The sequence below is a fragment of the Solanum pennellii genome, chromosome 1 (genome assembly GCF_001406875.1).
Source record: "Solanum pennellii chromosome 1, SPENNV200".
NCBI lineage: Eukaryota > Viridiplantae > Streptophyta > Magnoliopsida > Solanales > Solanaceae > Solanum > Solanum pennellii.
Window position 1 is genome coordinate 101,607,964 of NC_028637.1, and position 27,617 is coordinate 101,635,580.

A 27,617-nucleotide genomic window follows, 5' to 3' on the forward strand; every position below is an offset into this window, starting at 1 on the left:
GTTACTTGAATTACTATAAAAATAATATATATAAAAGAAGAAAAACCTTTTTTTCCAGTAATTATGGACTATTTGTAAGTTGTGACGAGGGCATGTCCAGAAAAGGAAAACATATGGGATGGAACGCCAAAATATTACTCTATGAGGATGAAATTAACTGTTCCGTTCGACCCTAGTTGTCACTATTGATTTATTACACTTTAAAAATATAAATAAAAATATAATTTTATTATATCAACCTTTGAATATGAAAAATATAATGCATTAAAAAATTGTAATAGAAAAATGATTATATTAATGATAAGTAAAATTATCCATTGATTTTATGAAATGAACAAGTATGGTTGAACATTCAAAATAATATAATGGACAACTATTGTTGAACGAAGAGGATAATAAAGTTGGATACAAAATATTTTTTTCTAAAATATAATTTATATTTAAGCTACATAAGAGTGCTATAACTAGGTCATAAAAAATACAAAATATTTTAAATAACCTTAGTCCAAAAAATATATTTTGACTCTCAAATTAAGAACTAGGACAATATAGTGAAACGAAGAGAGTATACGATGCCATTACACAATAGAAGGCCTTTTGTTTTGCTAAAGATAGTAAGCCTTCCCAAGAACAAGGGGGAAGTTGGAATTAATAAAGTCCACTAGGTATGGTCAATACCTATATTAATGGAGCCTCATGATATCAATTATTATTAAAACAATAAAAGTATATATTTAGATAATATAAATGATTGTGGAAGAAAAAAGAAATTAGAAATGATCATAAAAGGAAAGAACAAAGGGGGCACATCAACTGTACCACATGCTCAATGATGCAATATTGTTGACCTCAAAAATAAAACTCTATATAATATACTAATATTTTTGCGCCAAAACCATTCGAATTATATATATATAAAAAAAAGGTGAAAATAATTAAATGAAAACAAGGAGCATCTCAAAGGGATAATATTATTATATACTCCGAATATGATATGTTTTTTCGAGATACACAGAACACAGACGACACGATGCACCACTTTCTCACCTTATCTAACTACTTCTATGATTTATAATAAATCGACTAAAAATATAAACAAACTATACAATATGTATGTAAAATAAATGGGAAGCCAATAAATGCGTACGAAGAAAATCTCAGTTTCAACTATATATGTACAGTCAATTTCAGATAAACCTACCATCCATGCTTAGCTAATTGCTAATTTGGATCGTGTTAGGATGAGGAGATTCTTCTATTTAATAAGAGGTCTCCAATTAGAGCTTTTGGAAATGAAAAAGATCTCGTTGAAAGTGTTGTCTCGCAATAATGATAGTATCTTGTACCTGAATCGATGGTTCACTTTTTCTAAGTAATGGAGAAGAGGACCAAAATATACCAACTCAACAATAAGCAAATTCTAATTTAAGTAAATCTTAATATATAAATAAATGAACAACCGACTAAAAATAAAAAAATAGTAGTTTAACCTTTTGTTTTTATAGGATTCCATCTCTTCCCACTCTCTTCTAATAATGAGAAGGAGAAAAAAATTATAGACTATAAAGAGAAAATGATTAATTGGGTACTTACAAGTATAGTAAGAAAGGAAACATCTAAAATAAATTAAAAGAAAAACCCATGTTAAGAATCTCAAAATAGGGGCAACAGAATGATTTTTTTTTTTAAATTTTGTAAAAACAAATATATGTCTGTGTTTTTATTTATTTATTAATTTTTTGTTTGTATTGTTATTCAATAAATATTTTGATTGAAGGCACATGATTAATATTTGATAAGATAATTGAGGTGACATCAATTGATTTAATCACAATAATTCTTGGCTCAGAGGTAAGGCAACACATTGGTTTTCAATTTGAGACAAAATTTGAAGATTATGTATTCGATAAATATGTACATATTAATTATTTGCTTTAAGACAAATACAAAATTTCTACTAAAACTATAAAACTCGATCAAAATCATAAATCTTACGCTAGCTTCGCCGTGCTCTTTCTCAATAGAGATGACAACCCTAGTCTCTACGTATGAATATATTCAATTTCATGTATTTGATTAAACTAACCAAGTATGAAGAGCACATCACTAAATAAGAAACCAATTTTAATAGCAATAAAATTGAGGTTTAAATGTCTTTTTGTTTCGTGATTGAGATAAGCACATCCATTATACTAGACTTTCACAATATATAATCAATGTTATCTTGAGAAAAGGTTAATGAAATGACAGTCAACCAACAACATGTTTGGTTCGATTTCGACTTTAGGGAAAAGTAGCAAATGAGAGAGACATAATGCTCTCAAAAAGTTCGCTGCTACAATTTTTTTTTTTTTATGATTAACGATAAGTATCAGTATTTTAAAAGACGTTTTTAGAATGAGATATACCAAAAACATTTAGAGGTGCAAATGAGAAATGTTAGACTCATCACGGGGCTTAAGCCCAAAGAGTGTATCCTAAAATTTTGAAATGTATATTCTCTCCGTTTTAAAAAGAATGTCTCTATTTTTTTTAGTATGTTTCAAAAATAATGATTTCTTTCCTTTTTTGGCAACACTTTAACTTTAACTTTCCACGTAACATGTTTAAGACTACAAGATTAAAGGGCATTTTGGTACTTTGACATAACTTTAATTTAAAACCACAAGATTAAAAAGTTTTCTTTCTTTTCTTAAACTCCGTTCCAAGTCAACCTAGATCATTCTTTTTGAAACGGATGAAATATTTTATTTGTGTCGTATAAAATGTCTCATTTCACGCTCTCTTTTTCAAAATACTGAACTATGTATTAGTATACTTTTTGGTTTACAAATAAAATATTTAAGCCACCCCCCAAGAAATATTTTGGGTTATATACATAAAAAAAAACTCATTAAATGTGTGAAATCTAAAAGTATTTGAATTATTTGTCTGAAATTTTTAATTAACATTGACATATGAGATAGATAGATATGTATACCTTGTTTCTTCACTTCGGGTGGGTTCAGTCAGAAAGAAAAAAAAACTTAAATTTTTCTATCTTCGTAGTAAAAAAGGTGAACTTATTTTTAGGACACCATTTTTTTTAAACGTGAAGAGTAATTTTATTTTTTGAGAAAGTAGAAAACAAGTTCCACAGGTAATGTTCTACATTTTAATTATATTTTACCATTCTCCAACGTAACCACCATCCTGATCACTCAACACCCCTAGCCCCGCCATCTCTCATACTATTCTTTAAATTATATACAAAATACTTTTAGGATAATATTTTACTTATTTATGAAACACAAAAAATAATTTAATAGATCACTTATTTTTCTTTAAAATACTGTTCTTCATACGAACACACCCTTAATTAATTTTTTTCAGTAGCATATTCAAAAAAAAATTCTAGTACGAGTAAATAAATAATCAAATCATCTTAATTCCTCTCCTTTGATTGTATGGACACACAGAAATTTCATTTTTGAATTAAGTTACGCTATGCTTCTAGCAGAAAATTGATTTCATGTTTCAGACACACGACAATTACGGTTCTTATAATAAATAAAAAAGAATTTTGTTTTTATAGAATAACCATGACAACACAATAGAGGACAAAAACTAAAAGGAAAAAATGGTATTCCAAGGAAAAAATTCACACTTTTTGTTAAGTGTATAGTAAGCACATAGAAAGAAAATTTGAGTTGTAATGACGAGGCTTAAAAACTTGTCCTTAAGAGATGTCACAACATTCGAGGCACTCAAAGAATATTTATAGAAAATTTTAGTAGCTCATTTTATTACTCTCTCCGTTCCAAAAGGATTGACCTAATTTGACTTGGAATAAAATTTAATAAAAGAAAGAAGATTTTTTAATCTGTGGTTATAATTTAAAGTTATATTAAATATACTAAAATATCTTTTAATCTTGTGGTCTTAAATATAATTAAAATGTTGTCAAAAAAAAAGAAAAAAATTGTTCTTTTTGAAACAAACTAAAAAGGAAATAAATTATTCTTTTTGAAACATTAGGAGTAATAATTATTTGCATGTGATCATCCCATAATTTTCTTTCTTATTTTTTCTACCACATTTTTCTAGTACATCTTTTTGTAATTATAAAACAAGAAGTGTAATAGGCAGTGAGATCATAACGATAACAAGATATGCAAGGTAAAAGGTCTTCTAATATAATTTATTTTATTGTCTTGCCAAAGAAAACATAATTGGTAATTGAAAAGTCAAAAACTAATTAAAAGAATCGAATCGAATTGAACCTACTTTTAAATTTAAATTGTATATTTATATATTGAAAGTCAAAAGTTTTTGTGATTTATTTTAATGTAATAAAATTGTAAACTTTTATAAAAAGAAATAGTCATTCATTTTGACTTACCAAACACACCTCTCAACCAACATAAATAAAATGATAATTTAATTATGTTACTTTTGAATATAATAAATTTAGTATTTTGATAAATAATTATAATTAACAATTAAAATAAATAAAAAATTATCTCTAATATTTTAAATTAAGAATTGGCCTAATTGTCAATGAAATGATTGAAAATTCAAAGTTTTGTTCAAAATTTAATAAAAATAAAAAGTATTAAATAATTTCTTTCCCCGGTGTTAACTTACATAATATCAAAGTGTATGAAAATTGACCCAGACACCGTAATTATAAAAAAAAAAAATGCACGGAGGGAGTATAAACAAACAATATTACGTAACAATTACTACTCCTAAAAGGATAAACAAACCGCGGTTAAGTTATTTAAGTGTACTTTTGTTAACCATGGTTAAAGACAAAACAGAGTTGGAAGCTTTTTTATACTCTTTTTTTTTCTGTGTCAAGTTAAAAGGCAAAGTGCTATACATTTTTGTGCTTTCAGTAATATACTGCGAGAGTTTCTTCGTTCCTCGGCCACCTGCAAATTCGCAAACCTTTCGCCGCCTTCTATTACTCCCCAAAATCCTCACTTTGCAATCTTTTTTTACTTTCTCTCTCTAAATCTTCTTTACATTTTCAAGAAGTACAGTTGTTTTTGTTGGAGCTCAAAAACCCAAGTGACTTGGGTTTAGCTGTGAAGTTTTCCACTTTTTCGGAATGCTATGTTGAGCATGTGGACTCCCAAATATTGGTGATTTCAAGAAAAAAAATTGTATCTTTGAGGAAAATACTAGTTCAAGAATAAGATTTTCTTGCAGAAACTTGGGTGTTTTTTTCTTTTTGGGGTGAGAGCTTTCTACTTTAGTGAACTGATCTTGAAGCTGAGTGTTAATCTTGGTGTGTATATTGAAGAGGTGGGTTTTGTTTTATGTTAAGCAATAGTTGTTTGTATTATTTTATATAAATAGTAATTGTGGGTTGTTAATTAATTAAGGAAATCTTGAAGGGTTTTATACTCTAATGATTGAAATTGAATAAAAAGAATTGAACTTTTTAACTCAAAGAAAGCTCAAGTTGGTTGGTGTATTATTTTAAAGTATCTGAATGAAGTCTCATTAAACAATTGGGGGTTTGACTGGTAACTTAATATTTATATCTTTACTACTGTTATGGGTTTTATATAAATTTACTGATTAGGACATTTGTTTATGGAAACAGTTTTTGGTTTACAGTATTATATGCTTGAATAAAGTCTGAAATGTTTGTATTGTTGTCGAAAAGAAGTGTTACTGGACCAGGTGTGGAAGGCTTCCCAATAATGCTTGAGTGCCTAAACATAGATCAATTCTGAGTAGCAGTTAACACACTTGTTCATCATGCCTCTCTCTGAGTTTTTGAAGATGGCTATTGGGAAGCTTGAATCTGGCCAGCAGAAGATCTCATCTACCTCAAATCTGTCATCTTTGTGAGTAAAGCTTCTATTTTGCAATTCGTGTTTTTAAATAAAATGTTCCCGTTTGCATCTTATTAATGCTCTTTTATGCTTGGAGCTAGTTGATTAATAGTTTGCTAGTTAGTTGTTGCTATGTTTTGAGAATTTTGCTTTTTTTTTTATGCAGTCCTGAGAATGACTTGGTTGAGCTTAAATGGCAAAATGGTCAGATTGTGATGCAAGGACAGAACAGTAGTGCTAAGAAAAGTACTGTTCCTAATAATCTTCCGTCGAGTGCCTCAGGGGATCGAGACAAGTACACGGGAAATTCATCAACCTCTAAGATTGGGAAGTTTGGTCTGATGGACACCATGTTGAATGATATGTCATTATCTGTGCCCACTGGTGAATTAGATTTGATTCAAGAGGATGAAGGGGTGCCTTGGTTAGGATATCCAGCAGATGACAGTCTGCAACAAGATTATTGTGCTCAACTATTACCTGAAATATCTGGCGTGACGGCAAATGGACAGTCTGGACTGAGTGTATTTGGTTTAATAAATAAGAGAGGTAGTTCTGACAAGATGATTGGGGATTCACACAGTGTTCCTGTTCATAATGCTGTGAATTTTGAGCAAAGAAATACATCAAAGGTTTCTCCCTCTTCCAGATTTAGCCCGTTAAGTTCATTGCCATCTCAGAAAGGTCATGCGTCAATGCCTACCCTAGAATCAGGAGTTTCAGATGTCTTTAGCAGTAAAAATAGCAATACTCCAATATCTGTTTTGGGGGGATCAAATCAAAGAAAAGCTTCAGCTGGTGATGTTAAAAGCAATAAAATTCAAAAGCAAAACATGCCTGGAAATAGGTCCAATTTGTTGAACTTCTCACATTTCTCAAGACCTGCTACATTAGTTAAAGCAGCTAAGCTTCAAAGTAGTACTGGGGGTTCAAATATCTCAGATTCACCTATTTTAGAAGCTAAGGGAAAAAAAGGAGAAGAAAAAGTGACAATTGGTGACAATCATGTTAGTATAGCAGCAACTGAAAACTTCTTAACTTCTAAGAAGGATAACTTTCCCCACTATCCAACTAATGGGGTATCTTCCCAACTCGAGTCAAGACCATCTGGAGCCAGCTTTCATGATAGATCATGTCAGGTTGAACAGTCTGATAATGCATTCAGAGATTGTTCAAGTAACAATGACAACACCTATGATCATTTTACCAGTGCTAAGGCAACCAAGCATATTGCCGATGGTGAAAGAAATGTTGAACATGGGGTTGCTTGCTCATCTGTATGTTCTGGTAGCAGTGCAGAGAGAGGATCAAGTGATCAGCCTCTTAACCTAAAGAGGAAAACCCGAGATAATGAGGAGTTTGAGTGTCGAAGTGAAGTAAGTGTATTGCTTAAAGGCCATTATATTTTAACCTTGTTTTGTAGTATGTTACTTAATTGTCAGGATGTTCAACAGTCTGACAAGGAAATTCTTTGTTCAGGATGTTGAAGAAGAATCTGTTGGTATAAAAAAACCTTCTGCTGCTCGAGGAGGTACAGGTTCAAAGAGAAGCCGAGCTGCAGAGGTGCATAATTTATCTGAGCGGGTAAGCAAACCATTACCACAGCATCTGAGGTTTTTGGCAATATTCTGGTTGTAGATCTTGTTGAGACATTCTGGATCTAAATGCTTTCTTATTCATTTTCTGCAAACAGAGGCGAAGGGATAGGATTAATGAGAAGATGCGTGCATTACAGGAACTTATACCCAACTGCAACAAGGTATGAAAAATCTTGGATAAGTTAATGTCATGCTGACAAGTTTGATTTCTATCGTTATGTCCATTCTTGTTAAAACCATATGTCATTAAGCAATCAACTTTACGAGTTAGTCAAAAACTTGAAAATGTGATTATTTATTTAAGCTCAATGCATAAGCTTGAATAAGATTTTTCTGATATTATACTATATATTTCAAGTTCCCTTGGAACTGACATTGTTTGATGAAGTGTTGCTGGTAATCTTAAAACTAGCCATCACCTGTAGTTTCTCATTTTCATTTTTTTGATGGGTTCCCCTATTGATTGCTAGGCGGATAAAGCTTCGATGCTTGATGAAGCTATTGAATATTTGAAGACACTTCAACTGCAAGTACAGGTTAGATGATAGTTTTCTATGCTTGTGCATTTTGCTTCTTAAGAACTGGAAATTGAAGTCATAACTACAATTGCTAACTGCCTCATCCCATTTGTTTATTTTGCAGATAATGTCTATGGGAGCAGGGCTATGCGTCCCGCCAATGATGTTTCCTATGCAGCACATGCATGGAGCCCAGATGCCACATTTCTCCCCAATGAGTTTAGGGATGGGTATGGGGATGGGATTTGGGATGGGTATGCTTGAGATGAATGGTAGATCTTCTGGCTACCCCATGTATCCAATGCCCTCTGTGCAAGGAGGGCATTTTCCCTCACCTCCTATTCCTGCTTCCACCGCTTATCCAGGAATAGCTGTATCTAATCGTCACGTATTTGCACATCCTGGTCAAGGACTTCCAATGTCAATTCCTCGAGCATCTCTGGGTCCTTTGGCCGGGCAACCATCAACAGGTGCTGCTGTTCCTATGAATGTTGCAAGAGAAGGGGTTCCGGTGGAGATACGGGGTGCACAACCAAATTTGGATTCCAAAACTCCAGTACACAAGAACTCACAGATAGTCCAAAATGCTGAAGCTAGCTGCCCACAGAATCAGACATGCAGTCAGGTGTGTGTTTTTATGAAAGACTCGTGATTTTCTATCTATTGAACAGGAGATCAGGAAAAAGTAGATAAAGAGAAACAAATGATAGAGTTATTACAATTGCTTTTTTACTGTTTGAAATAGTTTCTACTTTTTATTTTGTGGTTCTGTTTATAAAGATGGCAAGAGTTCGATGGGATCCTAGGCTAATTCAACAAAGAAAAGATCATTCAATATGAGAAGATTGTTTTGTACAACAGTATGCTTTTACTTCATAGGCTGATACTCGTAAATGTAGTAGTCATGGTATAGTTAAGGTATCAGCATTTGGAACTTTAATTTGAGAAGACCATGTGATACTATACATATGTAAATAGATAAGAAACTTGATTTTTTTCCCAAAAAAATGGCAAAATACTGTCCAGACTATAATGCACCAAGGAGAAATCACCTAGCGATCTTTTGTCTCCTCATTTGCTTAAGGCTTGGTGGACATAGTTATCCAATATCCTTTGCTGGTGGTTAAGCAGGTACAAGTTATGATAATATCAAGGTGCAAACTAAGCTGGTTCGAATAGAAATTCTAACTTCATTAGGATACTTTTTGAGATATTGTTTCTCGTGAATCTGGTTTATTTTCTTTCATCGTCTGTTCCTTAAGCTGAGGACTAATACTGTAAAGTTCTGCACCTGTATTATCTGGGGTCAAGTGTATTTGTCTAACATAATCATTGCTTGCATTCATATCTGTATATTTTGCTTTCCGTTCATGGTGTAGTCCTTCTTGTTGTCAGATAACATCAGTGATGTATCATAATAATTTCTATTTCCTGCTATACCAGGTACAAGCAACAAATGAAGTTCTGGAAAAATCAGCACAAAAAAATGACCAACTCCCTGATGTCATTGGTAGTGCAGCAAATAGGTTGACCAACCGAACAAATGTGCCCGGAAATGAAGCTGGTGAGTTTGTATTAGAAAACGAATAACTTCATTCATTATGCGAAGATGGTTCTTCCCTATTATATTGTGAATCTCTGCCAAAACACCCTTTGTTGTAATGTATATATGGTCCTTCCTTTTGTCTACATGACCTGGAAGATAATTGAGTATTTCACTGAATGCAGGTCCCAGTTTGTAGACAACTGTAGGTTCTGATCAAATGACTGTTTGGTTCCATCCTAACTGGGAAGAAGTCATTTCTCATTCAGTGGAAGGTAGCCTCTTTTAACTCCGACCGATGTGCAGTTGTGAGAATTTATTGTTACTGGAGATGAATGGTAGAGTTCCGGAATGAAGTTGGTTTTTGCAACTGCCATCAGAATGTAGACAAATGCATGCACAGACCTTGGTAATATAAAGACACCATAAGTTTCTCCTTCCAATGTACATCAAAGATATCTAAAAGCAGGGAGCAGCATCTCAACAATGTAGTGTGTATCAGACATCAACGTTCTTCAAATAATAAAATAGCGCAAGCATTTCTCTTATATTCACCTGTATGTGCTTTTCATTATCCATATGAGCCTACTCTTTTCTCTTGAGATCATTTTGCAACCTGGTGTTTGGTAATTTTTCTCTATGCATGCTAAATTTAGTTCTGTTATACGAGGCAGAGAAATTTTAATTATTCAACTGAAGCTAGGTTTTTTTTTTTTGTATGGAGTATCAATATATACTAGGAACAGTTGAAAGTATCAACCAATCAAGGAACGTATAATTGCGGAAGTTAATGATGAGAATATAAGGATTAAAACCATCAAGTTCAAATTCTTGCTGCTTTCAAGTCTTCAACTTCTCAACAAATTTTGTTCCTATTCGCTTAGGCTAAGATTAAAAGAAGGCTTTTACTGGGAGAAGGGAAAACAGAATGATTCTTTTCAGCTTAACCTCGATGGGTAGAGTTACCTTGTTATATACCATTGTTATGAAAAAAAGAAAAAAAGCATGCTGATTTGCTTTTGTCATCCTGCTAATGTTCTTGATTCTCTCTATAAGAGCTACAAAGAAAGATAGGAAAAAAGGAGTTACTGCAGCTGTAGTTGAACTTGACACAAGCCTTAAAAGTTGGTTAGTATAAATTTTAAAAACTTGAAAGTTGCTAATGAGAAGAAGCTGCAAAGAAGCAGTCCTTTTCACGCCATTAATCCAGCTTGATAGTGAATTTATTGCACATGTAGCTTCTATGCCCCAGTTTTGAGTCCATTAATTTCCTCTGATGAGAATTGTGTTGTGCATAGCATCATTTTTAAGGATGAGACGTGTGCGTCTCCTCATCACTTCTTTTATATATGCTGGATCCTGTATGCATATATACTTTTTGTTTCCCAAAAAATGGATACCACATTTACATTGGATGTGCAGACAGTCCCACATTAATATGACTGACTACACAAGTAATCTCATAAATGAGATTTTTTAACCATGACAAGCAACAATAAAAAGGATTTGCAGCAAGAACAAGCCTACATGTAGAAAATATGACACTTTATGTACATCATCATCCAATCAATTGAATAGGTTTCTCCACAAACTCACAAACTGAATTAAAAGTCAAATATTGACTAGAAAGCACAACTATACAATACCTATGACAAACACTAGAATCATACGACATCCCGAACAGAGCAACCAATATATCTGACCCAAAAAAATGAAAAAAAGGTTTAAGAAAAGAAAAAATAAAAGATCGCACAACTAATAAAACAACTCACTTATGATCATTGTAATGTTTCTTCCCTTTATCTTATTTGGTTTTAACTTCATTCTTTGTATCAGATTTAGAGCCGGGAGACTTTCCAATGATTGCTTTCTTAGCCTTCACAAAAGACTGCTTCACCTTGGACATAAGGTTATTTGACTGCTTTGTCTTTACTGGTACTTCTTCTGTAGTTTTCTTGTCTTCACCATCCTTAGGAGCTTCTGTTTTTGCTGTCTCCTCAACTTCTTTCTCACCTTCAGCAGTCTTCAGATCTTTAGTCTCTGTCTCCAACTTCTGAGCGTCTTCAACTGATGGTTCAGCAGTAGCATTCTCATCCACTTTCTTCTCAACTTCTGCAGCTTCATTGCCTTCAATTGTAGGAACTGTGACATCCTTTGAGCTCCCATTTTCCGCAATTTGTTCAATGTCTCTAGAACCAATCACCACTTCTGGAGCCTTTTCAGCAACTTCAGATGTTTCAACTCCCTTTGCTTCTGGTTCAGCTAATTCTTCAGTTGCAACACTCTTCTCCACCTTCTCATCTTGACCAACAGTTTTCACATCCTTTATTTCTCTTTCGACATTTTCCACCTCTTCTTTTGGTGGTGCTTCAGCATCTTTAGCCTCTGGAACCAATTCCACATTGTCTGCAGCAACTTCTGTAGGACTTTCCTCGTCCATTTTCTGCATGAGTGTTTCTAAAGTAGTTGAGGTTACTTGATTTGAGCTCTCTGGAACAACAGGTTCCCCTTTTGGGGACTCTTCTACCTTATCCACTGGAATCACTTCTTCATTTCCGGTAACAGCCTCGGCAGCTTCTTGCTCAATCTTTTGAGTAGCTTCAGTTGGCTTTTCCTCTACAATGGGAGCTGGCTCTGAAGCTTCTTCCTTAGGTTCTGCTTTTGGAACTTCTGCCTCTAAAACTTTTTGCTGTTCACTGGCCTCTAAGTCTATTTGCTCCTTCTTTTCCTCAACAGCCTCAATTGACGTTTCCACGATGTCAACTGTTGCTGGCTGCTTCTCAGGCTCTATTTTGGATTCTTTGTCTAGAGTTTCAACATTTCCAGCCTCTGTTTGGACCTCTGGTTCACTTTTGGTAATATCAGCAACTTGATCAGGAATAATCTGAGCTTCTGGCTCAGGGGCAGATTCCTTGGTTAATTCAGGAATATCTTTGGTAGTGACATTCAATGCAGGTGTCTCTTCTTGTTTCTTAACTTCTTCGACAGTAGGAGGCTCAATTTCCTTGTCTGCTGTCTTTTCTTCTGATTCTGCTGAAGTAGCAGGTATGCTTGGTAATTCCTCAGCTTTTGGCTTCTCTGCATCGTGAGTTGTGGCTAGTGGAGAAGGTGGTTCATCAACTTCTTTCTCCTCTTCAACTGTTGGGGGCAGTGGTTCATCAGCTATTGGCTTTTCTTCCTCGACGCTTTTCTTTACATCTTCAATTATAGTTACTGGAGGTTCCTCAATCGTTGGCTTCTCTTCTTCATCAGCTTTCTTTACTTCTTCCGCTATTGTTGGAGCTGGTTCATCAGCTTTAGGCTTCACTTCCTCATCAGCTTTCTGTACTTCTTCCACTATTGTTGGAGCTGGTTCATCAGCTTCAGGCTTCTCTTTCTCATCACTTTTCTTTACCTCTGCGATTATGGTTGGTGGTGGTTCCTCTATCGTGGGCTGCTCATCAGCTGTCTTTACTTCAACTATTGTTGGAATTGGTTCATCAGCTTTAGGCTTCTCTTCATCATCACTCTTCTTCACCTCTTCAAGGATAGTTACTGGTGGTTCTTCTGTTGTCAGCTTCTCTTCCTCATCAGCTTTCTTTACTTCTTCAACTACAGTAGGAACTGGTTCATCAGCAACAGGCTTTTGCTCCTCCACAGCTTTCTTCACCTCTTCAATTTCCAGGACTTGTGGTTCATCAACTTTTTGCTTCTCTTCTTCATCATTGCTCTTTAGTTCCTCTATGATGGCTGAAGGTGGTGTCTCAACTGTTGACTTCTCTACCTCATCAACTATTGCTGGGGCAGCTTCGTCCGTTATTGGCTTCTCATCTTTCTTCACTTCTTCAGTTATCACTTGGGATGATTCCTCTGCATTTGGCTTCTCCCCGTCATCAACTTCCACTGATTTTGGCTTTTCCTCCTCATTCTTGTCTGGCTCTTCAATTACTGTTGATTCGCTTTTTGTGTCCTCTACTTTTACCACTGGTTCAGTAGAAGAAACCACTGGACTTGGGGAATCTTCATTCTCCTTGGTAAGGGGAACACTCTCTCCTTCAATAGTCTTAACCTCTTCAGGCAGCACTTCCTTCTCAGCTTGCTGCAGTAAACATGAAGAAGCAATGAGAATAGAAGAAACTAGAAATCAAATGAGAAAATGAAAAAATAAAATCTTTGACATTAAGCTTTCAGTTTTGGTGTGTGGGGTAGGTCACTATCAGTTTCTTTGAAGAAACTTGATGTAACTGAGTTGGTAACATAAATCTGAACTAGTTAAAAAGAGGACAAATTTAGGGAAACACATAATGTAATTTCCTCATCAGTCACAAGTCACAAAAAAGATTGATACTACTAACTTTTGTCACATTCAAGTTACTTCCTAAGTCAAAAGGATGATGAAATAAACAGCCCAGAACATCAACACAAAAGCAAGATTCCAGCATAGCTATAAAAAAATTCATTTCAATTCTTCTGTTATGATATCATGAATAAAAACTACAGAATAATTTCATCATCTTCCTTAGAAAAAAGTCCATAGTTTTCTGTTCTGTAGACTAGTAAAATTCACTTGTGAACACTAAAGTTCTCTGTTTTTAATTGCTTACTGATAGCAGCAACCAATAAGGCTCAAAGAACAAATCTGTTCTGTGCTAGAAAAACTCAAAGATCAAAATTTACAATATGAAATCTAGAATTTACTCTCTGCTAGTAAAACTCAAACACATAACAGTAGCTTATGATAAAGCAGAACAAAGGATATATATGCTGCAAAACTCTTTTGTATAAAACTAAAACCAAACAACCAAAAAGTAACAGAACACATACATATCTGGTAAAAATAATCAGCAAGAAGAAGAGAAAACTCAGAAGAAGCTTACCTCAGAGACAGCAGTTGGATGATCTGATGAAACAGTATTAGTAGCCATGTATAGAGATTGATGATGAAGAATTGAAAGAAATGATCCTTCTTAAACTGATAAGCAAGATTGAGTAGAGTAAAGAAAATAAAGAAAAAAGGGGTAGTAGACAAGAAAGGAAAAAGAATGATATGGTTGGCAATAGCCCAAAAAAAAAAGGCTTATACACAAAGTAAGTAAGTAGAGCAAACCACACTCTCTCTGTGTCTTGTAACCCCACAGGCCACAGCCAGCCCTTTTGAAAAGTAAGAAACAGGGTGGACTGATGTTCACATGATGAATGATCTGTCACTCACTTGGTGGAATTACTTTTAAAATTTTAACTAATCCTATAAATTTTTTAATTCACTAATACTAATTATGATGGAAAGACAACTTTAAATTTTGAATATAAACAAAAAATCAAATATTAAAATAACTAGGCAAAAAAGGAATATAAATTATGTTTGGGAAAATATGAAGAGGTTTGTGTTGTCAAGAATTGGATTGTCATGGTATGTTATGGGACCATTAGTTTTAACAGCCTAATACTAATAATTTGGGAAACAGTTGTCTATTTTGTCCACTTACAGAGAGTTGCAATTTGAAATTTCATAGATATTTTTCTGGCTTTGGCCCCATTTATTTTTCAGTGAGGCTAACTTCTCTTCACTATAAAAAAGAAAATTATTTTTGGGCATAGGTCCATGGATGGTGTCTAGTTGGTTTTATATGTATGTTTGTAATGAAAAAAAATATGCAATTGTGTACTATGAAGAGGAGGTCCATGACGTTTTAAAAGTTATCTTATGATTATAGAAATCTCTCATTATAAATAGATAAATGTTCTTTAAAGGACATTCCTAACAATCGAGAAACTAATTATATGGGTCTTACATCTTCTAATCTTGTATTTTATTACAAGAAATTTTCCTCATTCACATAAGAAGAGGTGGATCGAGAATTTAGGGCATGAGGCTGTCAATTACTAGCTGTAAAGTTTTGCATAAAAATATAACATCCATTCGTATTTGAACTCCACATGTTTTCATATTTTGAAAATGATCAATAATAGCATCATTGAAAGAAAGAAGTTAATTTTAGGAAAAAAAAAACTTTTCTTTCTTCTATTAGGGTTAACGTAGGGGAAGAACATAGAAGAGTAGATTTTGGTTTTTCTTTTTTTGATGGGGTGTGGTTACGGACTCAAGAATTAAAAGAGGGAGAAATAAAATAAAACAAATAAAATAAAACCAATTATAACCTACACCGAATACGTGTATTTCACGTTAAGTAGTTTTTTTAAAGAAAATAATATGAGTTATATGAATTTGAAAGGAAAATTACTTTTTGTCTGATTTAAACTTCTGAATCATTTCTTTTTTGAATTTAACATAAATAATTAGAAAAATAGTATATATATATCGAATGTAACATGACAAACTATTAAAATCAATGTTTTTCATGTATTGCAACACCAGATTAAACTAACAACTTCAAATTTTTGATTAAACCTCTGAAGTATATAATCTTATATATAACATTTTTTTTCTATAGTAATACATGCACTTACATATATTAAAGTGTAAGATAAATTAAAGAATAACAAAATAAAGACACAACAATTTTAACTAATTAATCAACATCACCTGATAGGTAAACTACCACGAAATGGTTCTTTGACATTGTTGCCTCAAATATGCAATCGGCTATAAGAATCTCAAGTTTTCAATTGTATGATATAATTTGAATAGTAATACACTTATCAAAATTACTGTGCAAATCAATTGGAACTGCATCCTATATTTTTTTTAAAATGTTATGTATATTTATATAAAACTTAATAGAGTACATGAAAAGTTTTCCAACGGATGAAAATTAAAAGAAATAACAAATTTAAAATTAATGGGATAAATGCATATATAATTACATGGTAAAGGTACAGGCAACGGAGGGACAGGTTCGATTTACAGCCATGAAGCTCGAGAGGGTCGATGTAAAGAAGAGGTTAACATCAGCAGCAACCATTGCAAGTTTGGGAGAAGACAATGGTGCTGAAAAGTCCTTGCCACCGCGTGCGAAGAGTGTTCCAAGAAGGAACACTGCCGTGATGAAGCCGTTGAGGCACTTGCCTCCTATGAAGGAGGAAGTTCAGGAAATTGAAACGAAATCAAAATATTGAATAGAGGACAATTTTAGGAAGATGAAAAAGTTAGCAATTCCAAAACATTGAATATAGGTTGTTGTAATTTGAGTGATAATTAAAATATTACTCCTATTTAATTAGCTTGTGTAACAATTTAAATAATACTACTAATTAGATTAGTTATTTTTATTTATTAAATATTTTTATTAAGTAAAAGGCAAAAAAGTAATTCAACTTTGATAATCAAAATTCATTGAATCCCGAAATAAATATTAAACGAAAAAATAATATTTTAAATAATTTCAAGAAAATAAATTAAATTAGATATTTTAATTAAAAATTATTCTAAAGAAGTGGAGAAGTCATATAAACATTTTGATTAAAATAATATAATTTAATATTTAAATTAAATAGTTAAATATCTTTATAACATTTTAATTTATAATAAGAGTAAAATCGTAATTCAATTTTAACTTTTTTGGTTCCCTATCGTAATAATATATGATGAATATTAAAGTTGTGATGTATTAGAGTTTTGATTGGAGGTTCACTTTGACTGTTCTTTATTCGCAGTTTGTAGTTATTATGAGTCTTGAAAACATTAATTAATTGTTGGATAATGTACTTTTATTAGTTCAAAAGTAACTAAAAAAGAAGTTGGGAATGACTTGCAGTAGGGTAGTCAATCTACTAGTTCAAGTAGAACGGTAGGCAGATAAAATAGGTGAGAATAGTTTAATTATAGCAAATGGTTGGTACGTTAACTGCTAGAGGTGTTTCGACAAAAACATTTAGCCCGTTACGTTGGGTTTTGACAAATATATTCCCTCCTTTTAATTTAGGTGATATTTTAAGTTTAAAATTGATTTCGATATATCCAAAGCTAAATTTAAAAGCTAAAATATCGAAGTCACATATATTGTGATCAAGTTGGACACATCCAATTATCCTTATCAGTGAGCTGGAATTTGGTGGACTTATTTTATATATAGTATCTGTTTTAGTTTTCTTATTACAAGTAGGCCGTTGTATTTGGTGTATCAAAAAATATTTTCAAAAAAATAATTGAAGGAGATAGTAATTGATGACAAAAGGTATTTACAATTATCATCACTATTAATTTCAATCTTCATACCGCTGCTCTCAGCAACACTTTAGCCACTATCATCAACGCAAAAATAAACAAAGATAAAAAAATAACGAAAGTACTTTCTTAGTTGTTATTTTCCGTCTTGCTTTATATGGCACGAGTCAGAAGTACTAAAGAATAAACTATATATTTTTCACGTTGAATTCTGATATACAATCTTTAAGTTTTTTGAAACAAAATTAACATGTCTTAAAATTACTTAAAATATAAAAGTTATAATAATCGACTATTCAAAACATTTGATATTAATAGGCATATGAAAAAACTGGCATAAAAAAATACTTATTTCATCCAATTGTGGCAGTTTGGGAACTCATGTAGAATTAAGTTCAGGCAAGGGAATGTGGTGTGTGAGGGAATGTGATGTCCTTCATCACTATATTTTTGTTCAGACGGTTTATACGTAAGTTGATATTCAAATTCGAAGTATCAAATATCAAGTGACGGATCTAGTATTTCGAGGTTCTAGGTGCCACACGACCATATCCTTTGAACAGTAGTACAGTTCCAATACTTGCATTAAACAAGTTTTATGATGGAGCTTTGTCAATGTCAATAGCTTTGGCTGATTGGTTTTTCTGAGTCTAGTTCAGTAACTAGAAGAAGTATATTTTTACAGCATCCCCAACATTTATCGTCCCTTTTTCCTTCCAGGTAATCCTTAGTACCTGTGCTTGACTTATTATATTTACCAAGGAAGCAGAAAGTCATGTCCCAACAAGAGCAGAAGCACTACTAAAGACCAGCTAAGTAGAATTCGAACCCCAAATTGATGCTTAACCCCTCGAGCACTTGAATATTCAGAGCTAACACGCAAAAAAGAAAAGTTTTGAGCTAAGAATTGGGCAGGGACCGCGCGTACGCAGGCCCCCACAGCAACAAATTATGACGTAGGCTCGACCACTTGGGCCGACCTTAGGCAGGCACCCCTCCAAAGTGCAATGGAGGTCACAAGCCTAGGCCATGGGCCTTATTGATCACCCATTGACCCCGTCCAGGTAAGTATGTTTCTCCGAAAGCTCAGTCCATTACTAATACTACACCTTTCTCTTAGATGCCAATGTGGGAGGATTATAATCAAAATGGGAACCTTTTCTGTTTGGAAATAGAAAACGAAAATTAACAAAGCCTATGTATAATGAAAGAATATTTTTCTTATAATTATATGAAAGAATATTTTTCTTATAATTATAAAATTGTGCTTCAACGTCTAAATAGATTAGACATGAAAAATATGCATGAAAAGAGAGCCTCACATATAATCCTTTTCAACATTGGGAATTCACATGGAAGTGCAGCCACCTCTCTGCTTAACTTACTGAATGGTTTTGGCAAAAAACGGAGCAACTAACTTCTCCGAGTAATTTTGATCAAGCAAGTTCTCGGAGTAATTATGACATATAAGTGGCGCAAAACGGCACCAGTTGATGATAATTGTAAGGTTCATTTAAAGAGGCATAAACATAGTTCTATGTGAGTTGCAACACAAAGAGTTCTATACATACGAACCACATGATATTTATCGTTTTCATGCACATTAACATGGACAGAGGATGTATAAACAAGGCTGAACATAAAAGCTGTAGATTAGACCATTGAAGATTGAAAGGAAAAATTATTTTTCCGCTCTACAGGTATACAAGCAAAATAAGTGTCTTGCTCTTCTTTCCCAACAAGGATTGAAGCATACAACAGAAGAGCTGACAAAGGCTGAATTTTGTGAGGCATGAGAGACGCTATAATGACTTTGAACATTGTAATACTCAAGCTCACATTCAGAAGCCAACAAAGAACAAGATAGATACAAGAAGCATCAAAAATCAAGTTCACAAACAACAGCAAGTCTGGAGAAACAATTGAAATAATTTATCCTTGTGCCTTTGATCAAAATCACAATTGACCCTCATTGCACATTCTAACAGTTCACGCAAACATACACTGTGACGCTCGATAAGCAGGATACCATGTTTATAGTGATAGTTATAACCTTAGTTTACATCCTACTCCAATACCTTCTCTTACCCTTCCATTTCTTCTTCCACCACCACTCAATTAGCAAGATACCATGCTAAGTGAAAGTTATTCGCACAACACCTTACACTGGATGACAAGAATAAACAAGCACGGTTACAGGATTTTTCTTTGTCTCTAGAAAACACTATATAAATGTGAAAGATTCTACTATGAATGGTAAAAGTAGCTAGACAAGTACCTTGCTTTCAAGGAGAGCTTAATTCTGTCTCTCTTCTTCTTTTCTTTTTTGCTATTCAACCATTTTCTTCATCTCATCATTTAGCTGAAAAAACATCAACAAAATTGCAAATTAATAAAGCATGAAGAACAACATTCAAAGCTAACTCTTCCATTTTCACACAAACAAATACATAGAGAATTTTTTCCGGCATTTCATTTACAATCCAGAAAACCCATTTAACGCCAGACTTCTCCTCTTTCCCATCACTGGGAATTCCTCAAATCTTCAATAAGATATAGAAATTTATAACATCCACGGTTAACTTTACTTCAAATTTATCCCATATCGACAGCACAGTGAGGGTGAGAATACTACTTAATCAAGTGAGGTGAGAAGTATGGGCACGACCTTACTTGAACAGGATCTGTTCTATAGGCTCGTACCATTGCATCCTTGATTTCTAAGGAGACAGGAAACCAAGTCTGGTGGATGAATCATTGCCATTAGACTAGAGCGTGATTAAACAGCACCAGTGCCCGTTGGGGCTCATGGGCGCAGTAGATGATCGTTCTCAGCTAACAATCATGGTGCCTGAGATGGTTTAATGGCTGTCTGACAGACTCTTCAAAAAAATCTTTTTTTTTTTTGGAATTACCCTGCTCTGGTTTTTGAAGATAAGCAAGGCTCCCCATGGCTTCTGGGCTCAGAGCTGCGATAATCGCTATAATTCTTTTCTTGCAGCTGAACCTATGAAATTTCAGATCTTCCCTTCTCCTTTTAGTTTTCTTAATTTCAAAGAATCAATTTTGCTTTACTGTATTTGTTCTTTTCCTTTTTCTTTTGATATAGCCAAATGAATTACCGATTTAGCCAAATTGAATTTTTACTAAGGAATTCGGCTAAAACATAGATAGGACGAATTAATATAATTAATTAACGAGCTTATTAATTTTAATAAAAATAAAATAATTAATTTGATTATAAACTAGTGATTTAAAAATATAACTATAACTTAAACTAAACTAATTTAATAAAATACTTACTAAAATTAAAATTTTCAAATATTTACGAAATATACCAATTATGTCTATAAACTATATGAAAACATATTTACTAATTATAAATTATAAAAATCGATTAAGATTACTTAAAATGACTTTTGAAAAAGTATTTGAATTTTGTAAAACAAATTATTCTATATTGTTTGAAAATTAAGAAGCTCGTGAATTAATTTCTACCGGGGAAGGTCAAAATTGGGTGTTAATATCCTGGACCTGTGAACATGAATAACTTTCACGTAGTGGGTTCATTCAAATTCTTTTAGATTGCATCTCCCAAACGAATTTTACAGTAGCAAAAATAATTTTTTATTGTCTCTTGCTAAATGTTTGTTGTCTAAACAAGGATTAAAAAATATAGCATTCAAAACATTAATCTTTGTTGGACCAGTTGTTCCATTTCATAACCTTCTAATATTCTACGATGAAATCTGTTAGGACAATATATCTTGAAAGCTCTTATTATCGCAGTATCACAAGTTTGAAATTACTTAGATACAATGATTTGATGTATTTATTGTACTTTATGTATAATATTTTTTAGTTTTTATGTGAAACCAATAAAATGATACATAAATTAATAATATATAATGATTTTGATATAATCAAAATTAACCTTCATTATATCTCAAACCATTCTTTAAATTAATAAATATAATAAATATTAATTTAGTGATTAAATAATATCTCTATAAAATAATAAAATTTCATGATTCCCATTCTTTAAATTAATAAATATTAATTTAGCAATTAAATAATATTTCTATAAAAGAATAAAATTTCATGATTCCACCTATATTAATTTATAGAGGTTTTAGCGTACTCATGAAAGGGGATGATGATGAGGTTTTAAACAGATAAAATGTATTCAAAACTATTCTCAAAGCGAGCTTCATCCCATTATATCATTATGCATCAATTTTTGGTCAATTTTGTATATACATCTTTCAAATCATTAAGGTCATTCTTATATATTTCTCTGTTAATGAACAAAACATTTTATCAAAATTATTTTAGGAATACAAAGAATAAATCGCTGAAATAATAGAGCCTGTGGTTGTGGTGTATTAATAATACGTTTGTGGTAACAGGAAGCATATGTTGGTAGTGGATAAGCAGTCCATCTAGAAATTTGAAAACTTTTCCATGAAATATAAATAATCCACTCTACTCAAATTCAACTGATTATATATAAGCAATATTTATGATCACAACGAATATTAAATAAAAGTGAAGGGTGAGAATTCAAATAACTAGCTAAATAAATACAGTTAATGTAGAGAGGTGAAATGAAAACGAACTAAATGTGCAGCGTATTCATAATTTTGGTATACCTTTGAAAGTAAATGTGGTTCTGTTATGAATGAGAGCATGGGCTCCTCCGAGGTCATCCAGCACTCGGAACGTTCTTCGCTGAAGATGGTAAGCCAATACTCCTCTCCACAGCCAACTTATTATCAATTCCCCGTTTACCATGCCAACCACTCTTACCGCTAAATTGAAAGAACCATTCAAGTGATATAGCTTAGTATCAAGAATGATTGTCTCACTACTTGAACTCCATGTGTATTCATCTTCCAGATCCCACAATTCAAACTTTAGTATTTCTTCAGCGTTAAAAGTCATCACACAGAATGACAGGACCTTTTCCTTTTCTATGAGATCCATCCGAACATTTTCTTGTTCTAAAACTTGGCAACAATATCTCTCTCCCGGATGTGATATCACATGAAATTCTTCCTTTTTAATGTCAAATACGATCACATACACTCCGCAACAACGATACGGATGCATTTGCTCAGCCATCCAATAAATAGCATCTGTTTTCACAATAGGAGCAGGGCAAATTGGCATAGGAAATAATATATAATTAAGCTTTGTCCATCCCCTTTCAAAATCCACCTCATTCGATAAAACCGACCTAATTCTAAGTAATATGAATTCTTGTGTGGTTGTTCCCAAATATCTACCCCCAATGCCGTAATATTCCTTGTGGACTGGATGGTAATAGAGTGCAATAACAGTAGTATGTGGGATTTGAAAACTGCGTTGTACTCCAGTTATAGGGTTGAAGATTACATGCCTCATTTGGGAGCCGTAATATATAACTAGGAGCAAACCATAACATCACTAAACAAACAATTCATTACTTCACAAGTGCAACTACGTCTCAATTTTTTCTTCCTTTTCAAAATCCCTCGACTCTTTTTATACCAATCATCGATAAACACTATGTTTATGCCCCACTCCGCTTTACCGTATTGGTGCACAATAACTCTACGGACGGCAGCACCGCCATTTAAATACATGTCGTTGAATTGTGGTGTCGAGATTAAACAATTCCATTTTTTGCACACTAGTTGGCAACGGAGTAAGTCTTCTGCCGAGAGTCTGCACAGAATATTTATCAATATATCATCAGGAAGAAAAAGACTCTTATTTACTTGAAAACAAAACAAGCAAGACGAAAACATTATGTATCATTAAACTGTTACATCTTATTATTTCTTGGGCGTTATATAAGAAAATGACATATAATCGACAAATTATAAGGACATTAGGTGTAAAATAGAATTGGAGTAGGACTTTACTACTTTGTAGTTATCTATAAAGAGAAAAATGAACTTTAGATAATTATAGCTCTTACCTCATAAACTCTACTCTTTCTACGGATACATCAACTTTGTTACCGATCTCATAGGCACTTCAACAGATCAAAAAGTAATTTACCACCTTATTTTTAGGAAAATCATTTGTAAGTATAAACTATCTTTATGATTTAAAAGATGGTAACATTCTCGATAATAATTTTATTTAGGAAAAACTATATAACTATCCTAAGTACTATATTTACCTCTAGTTTGAACAATTACATCATTTTTAATATTTATATCATATATTTTAAAAAATTTAATTTAATATACAAATCTCTTAAATATAATAATTAAATAATTATCTTAAATATAAACTTCTTAATTAATGATCCAAATGAACAAGTCAAATTTTTTATATTCACATAAAACGCATCTCAGGATGTCGTTCCCCACCCACTCGTCCACCAACCCTTTTTCTTCCTTCATCTTCTCTCTTTCTTCCTTCATCCTCTCAACACATTTTTGCATGTTCAAATCAACATTATACATTATGTATCTTGGTTTTATATTTGAGTTAAAGTTCATAATGTTCTTACGTTCAATTTTAAAAAGCTATACAAATTTGATTTTATATTTTTGATTTTATTGTTTCTCAAATACTTTAAATGGCTGGCTATTCTCAAAATCAGATTATTCTTGTTAAAGGTACTACACATTAACAGTACTATACTAATTCAAACAATTTTATTTGTTATTTTCACTCATAAGTTTCTCATTGCAAGACAGACTCTTCATCCGTTAATAATAAAGTCGAGAATAGATCTAAGTATTGAAACTGCTTAATCAAGGGAGAATTACGTCAAGCTTTACTTAACATAACACATACATCATATGATATGTAACAATGTTGGATACACATCAGGTATCTAGTTAAGAGTTGATGTATCTGAGATACATGTTTTTGAATATAATGTATGAAATTGATATTGATACATTAAATTAATATTAGATACATGAAATTAAAATTAGATCATATAAATAGATACATAGAACTAATAATAGACACATATAACAAATATACAAAATTAATACTAGATACTTCTATAATACATATAAATATACTTGTAATAAAATAAAATCAATAAATTTATTATTTCAAAGAATGATACATAAATAATATATGAAATTAATGAGACATAAATACTCTCCTTGATTTCTTCCCTATATTAAGAGATTTGATTAATTTGATATCCAGAATTAACTGTCATGTACTCTAAAAATCATCAATTACTCCTTTAATTAAGTAAATCAGTTACAACTAATTAATTTATATAAAGAAAATACGTATCTCGATTTTAAAATTCGATAGATACATGTATGTGACGGATTCAAAATCATGTTCCTAAGCTTGAAATAGATATGAAAAGTAATCTTTAAAACTATAGAGAATAATTAGAACTTAAACTAGTTTGATTTATGTAATTTGCCCTTACATAATTTAGTGACTTTAATAAGATAAAATTATTGCAATTTACTGATTATTATTGATATAACTGTCAAAGTTTAATGACCACACATGAAATAAATCTGATGAATATATTTCTATCATAATTATTGCTTATAAGAAAATTAAAAGAGATGTCTTCCTTCCTGAATAGCAACTGAATCTGTTTAATTATATTAATCAAATCTGTGTGGATTAAATAAATTCTATTTTCATGGACAACTTTTTAAATTCCCTCTTTCTGTGCTACCAACAATTAGCTTTTGACTTAAGTAGAGCGGCTGATTAGTCAAAACAAAGGATATGATCATATAAAGTTCGGTATTACTAGAAAGGATAGTAGTAAATCTCCTTATTGCAAAATTGTTTATATGTTAAAAACCAATAAATATATAATTCACATATTTTGCTCATTATGTAACGATATTTCAAAAGATTCACCAATAGACAAACTTGGGAAAAATTGACTTGCATGTTACTGCCACATATGTGTGTGAAAGGAAAAAAAACCATAGAAACATTAGAAAATAAGATAAGATGAGGTAAACCAATTATATATTATGTTCGTTTTGTGAATGAACGAAAACAATAAGCATACGCTCACCGCGTGTAAATAGAGTTGTTCACTCCTTTTTAATAATGTTACATGCGGGGAGAAAATGTGAAGTAAGAGTAACAACATTCTTCTATCCCTCTAATTTCTTCTGAAATAGTTGCAATTTTTCAGTCGCAATCTGAAATTACACTATTTTTAGGTGAACCAACAGCGTCTAATTGGGGCGGAGGAAGGCATCAGCGAGCATCTGTCCAAGCTGAATTTGTGCAGCAGTAGTAAGGTGCGTGTAATCTGGTCCGATCTGCAGGCCTTTGGCATCCACATATTTCAAATTCCCAATATTTATCTCTCGCTGAGCTTCCCTCACCAGCTCCATGTATGGCCCTAGTGCTGTTGCAATTCCAATCTGCACCACCCAAAAAAAAAATATCCCTTTAGGACCACCTTATCTCTTCGATCACACGTTTATGAGTCACTGCACCGACATTTGTTTTTTTGAATATTTCTTTTATTCAAAAATATATTTTCCTTTAGATAAATTTAATTATGTTTAGCTAGTTGTGATCAGGAAAAAAAAAGGGTTAATGGGACCTTACGTATTCTCATATTTTATTTCAGACCCGAATCCACAATCTTCAGATTTATTTTAACTCCAAAAGCAGTAGTCAATTTTTTTAATTTTAAAACCAATGAAAAAACTTGTCAACTTCAAATGGCCAAAAGATTGTTAAAGTAAAACAGAGCAAACGTTCTAGGCCACAGCTAGGAACAAAGATGGTAAACTCATAGTATTTGCATATATCCAATAATTTTCTCAAAGAAGACATACCTGAATCACAGTTAGATTAGGCATTCCCAGATCGTGGCGCACATGGTTGAAGAATCTCTCCAATCTGACCTTATACATTTTGGCATCTTCAAGTGTCTTTGTATCACTCTCACCTTGGAACCACAACAATGCCCTGATCTTTCCGCCGCCTCGTGTGGCCGCTTTTGTCCTCTTTATCATGTTCCTGTAAAGGAAGCCGCCTGGAGCCCATTCAGTAATACTCGTTCCTCCAACAGCACAAGGAACCAACCCAATTACTCCAATACTTGGATCTTTTCTCAAAACAGTATTGGCAAATGGCATCCCTGGACCAATCCCACAAGTGTTGTTCACATCTATGTCCTTGTGAAGGGGTTCATGAGCCTCAACCCATTTAAGTCCTCCACTTAGTCGGAGGATTGATGGGTTGGACTCGCATTCACGTGGGATGACACCATCCCATGACTCATTAACTACTCCGGGACGGAGTGAGTGATTAATCACTCCGCCTCGACCGGAAATGTTGCTCTGCCCTGCTAAAATGAATATGTTTTTAACCAGTGAATAATTTTCTAGATCTGCTGTCGTTACCCAACCAGCGTGTGCTAAAATCAGCAATAACAGATAAGGAAGCATTGTTTTTCTGTGATAAAAGGAATTCAAAATAATTTTTTTATAGATTAGATCTAGAAAACTATGGGCTGAGAGTGGGGTGATAGAGGGCGAGCTATTAAGTAAAAGTGATTGGATCCTTTATTGCTAGGACTACTTTATGCAGCCCCACCACTGATTAATTAACACTAACATACAAATTTCAAAGCGGTACCACTGCACTGCACAACGTTTTCTAAAAAAAAAAACATTGCCCATTCAGAATGTTGTGTTATGGGCATTATTTATTCAGTAATCATTTTCATTTTTATAAATTTATTAGCGGTACTGAGGAGCCCGTGATAGATAAGCAACTTTGATTTATTAGGCCGTCTAAAAAAACACAACTCTGATTCATATATTGACATAATAATAAAGTTCTGTCAAGCAGCATTATATTAAATAAAATAGTAAAATGAAAAAGTGAAAGGGTTAATTAAAAACGGCATCCAACTTGTGAAGATCCATCAAATTCTACAATCAGTAGCGCATGATGATGGGAATTGAAGGCAACTACTTACTCATATCCGGAGTGACTTAATAAGGTGAAAATATATGTGTATTGATGATAATTAGTTGAGAAGTGAGAGCT

At 32.8% G+C, this 27,617-nt stretch overlaps 3 protein-coding genes, 1 long non-coding RNA gene and 2 other non-coding genes across 8 annotated transcripts; 2 read left to right on the top strand and 4 right to left on the bottom strand.

Annotated features, from left to right (window-relative positions):
- Nucleotides 1-4,857: 4,857 nt before the first annotated feature.
- On the top strand, nt 4,858-10,097 carry LOC107008621 (transcription factor PIF3-like). 2 transcript variants are annotated; one of them, XM_015207735.2, is made up of 9 exons: nt 4,858-5,292; nt 5,660-5,843; nt 5,998-7,207; nt 7,311-7,415; nt 7,525-7,590; nt 7,900-7,965; nt 8,072-8,572; nt 9,391-9,511; nt 9,676-10,097. In XM_015207735.2, the coding sequence occupies exons 2-9, from the start codon at nt 5,755-5,757 to the stop codon at nt 9,687-9,689; spliced, it is 2,172 nt and encodes a 723-aa protein (XP_015063221.1). In that variant the 5' UTR covers nt 4,858-5,292; nt 5,660-5,754; the 3' UTR covers nt 9,690-10,097. The 2 variants fall into 2 exon arrangements, with proteins under 2 accessions (XP_015063221.1, XP_015063229.1); XM_015207743.2 differs by having other exon boundaries at nt 5,663-5,843; nt 9,676-9,874.
- Nucleotides 10,098-11,018: 921 nt separating this feature from the next.
- LOC107002585 (neurofilament heavy polypeptide) lies at nt 11,019-14,556 on the bottom strand. The gene is made up of 2 exons (XM_015200660.2): nt 14,347-14,556; nt 11,019-13,568 (listed from the first exon to the last, which is right to left on the bottom strand). Exons 1-2 carry the CDS (start codon nt 14,392-14,394, stop codon nt 11,295-11,297), a joined length of 2,322 nt encoding a protein of 773 aa, XP_015056146.1. The 5' UTR covers nt 14,395-14,556; the 3' UTR covers nt 11,019-11,294.
- A 3,949-nt stretch (nt 14,557-18,505) lies between these two features.
- LOC114075740 lies at nt 18,506-18,666 on the bottom strand. Its single transcript, XR_003576136.1, has one exon. It is a non-coding gene; the product is annotated as a U1 spliceosomal RNA (small nuclear RNA).
- LOC107015298 lies at nt 18,523-20,694 on the bottom strand. Of its 2 annotated transcripts, XR_001456311.2 has the most exons (3): nt 20,263-20,694; nt 19,873-19,956; nt 18,523-19,760 (listed from the first exon to the last, which is right to left on the bottom strand). It is a non-coding gene; the product is annotated as an uncharacterized LOC107015298 (long non-coding RNA). The 2 variants fall into 2 exon arrangements; XR_001456310.2 differs by having other exon boundaries at nt 19,873-20,693.
- On the top strand, nt 20,258-20,476 carry LOC114075813. The gene has a single exon (XR_003576202.1). It is a non-coding gene; the product is annotated as a small nucleolar RNA U3 (small nucleolar RNA).
- Nucleotides 20,695-25,546: 4,852 nt separating the features above from the next.
- LOC107008219 (probable carbohydrate esterase At4g34215) lies at nt 25,547-27,204 on the bottom strand. Its single transcript, XM_015207155.2, has 2 exons — nt 26,396-27,204; nt 25,547-25,972 (listed from the first exon to the last, which is right to left on the bottom strand). The coding sequence occupies exons 1-2, from the start codon at nt 27,008-27,010 to the stop codon at nt 25,781-25,783; spliced, it is 807 nt and encodes a 268-aa protein (XP_015062641.1). The 5' UTR covers nt 27,011-27,204; the 3' UTR covers nt 25,547-25,780.
- Between the last annotated feature and the right edge of the window lie 413 nt (nt 27,205-27,617).

What these genes read in the sequence shown, in the direction of transcription:
- LOC107008219 (XM_015207155.2), bottom strand. Translation starts at nt 27,010, where the DNA reads ATGCTTCCTTATCTGTTATTGCTGATTTTAGCACACGCTGGTTGGGTA. An exon ending in CTAATCTAACTGTGATTCAG is followed by an intron (nt 25,973 to 26,395) that starts GTATGTCTTCTT and finishes TGGGTGGTGCAG; the next exon opens with ATTGGAATTGCAACAGCACT.
- LOC107008621 (XM_015207735.2), top strand. Translation starts at nt 5,755, where the DNA reads ATGCCTCTCTCTGAGTTTTTGAAGATGGCTATTGGGAAGCTTGAATCT. An exon ending in ACCTCAAATCTGTCATCTTT is followed by an intron (nt 5,844 to 5,997) that starts GTGAGTAAAGCT and finishes TTTTTTATGCAG; the next exon opens with TCCTGAGAATGACTTGGTTG. An exon ending in AGTTTGAGTGTCGAAGTGAA is followed by an intron (nt 7,208 to 7,310) that starts GTAAGTGTATTG and finishes TTCTTTGTTCAG; the next exon opens with GATGTTGAAGAAGAATCTGT.
- LOC107002585 (XM_015200660.2), bottom strand. Translation starts at nt 14,394, where the DNA reads ATGGCTACTAATACTGTTTCATCAGATCATCCAACTGCTGTCTCTGAG. An exon ending in ATCCAACTGCTGTCTCTGAG is followed by an intron (nt 13,569 to 14,346) that starts GTAAGCTTCTTC and finishes TGTTTACTGCAG; the next exon opens with CAAGCTGAGAAGGAAGTGCT.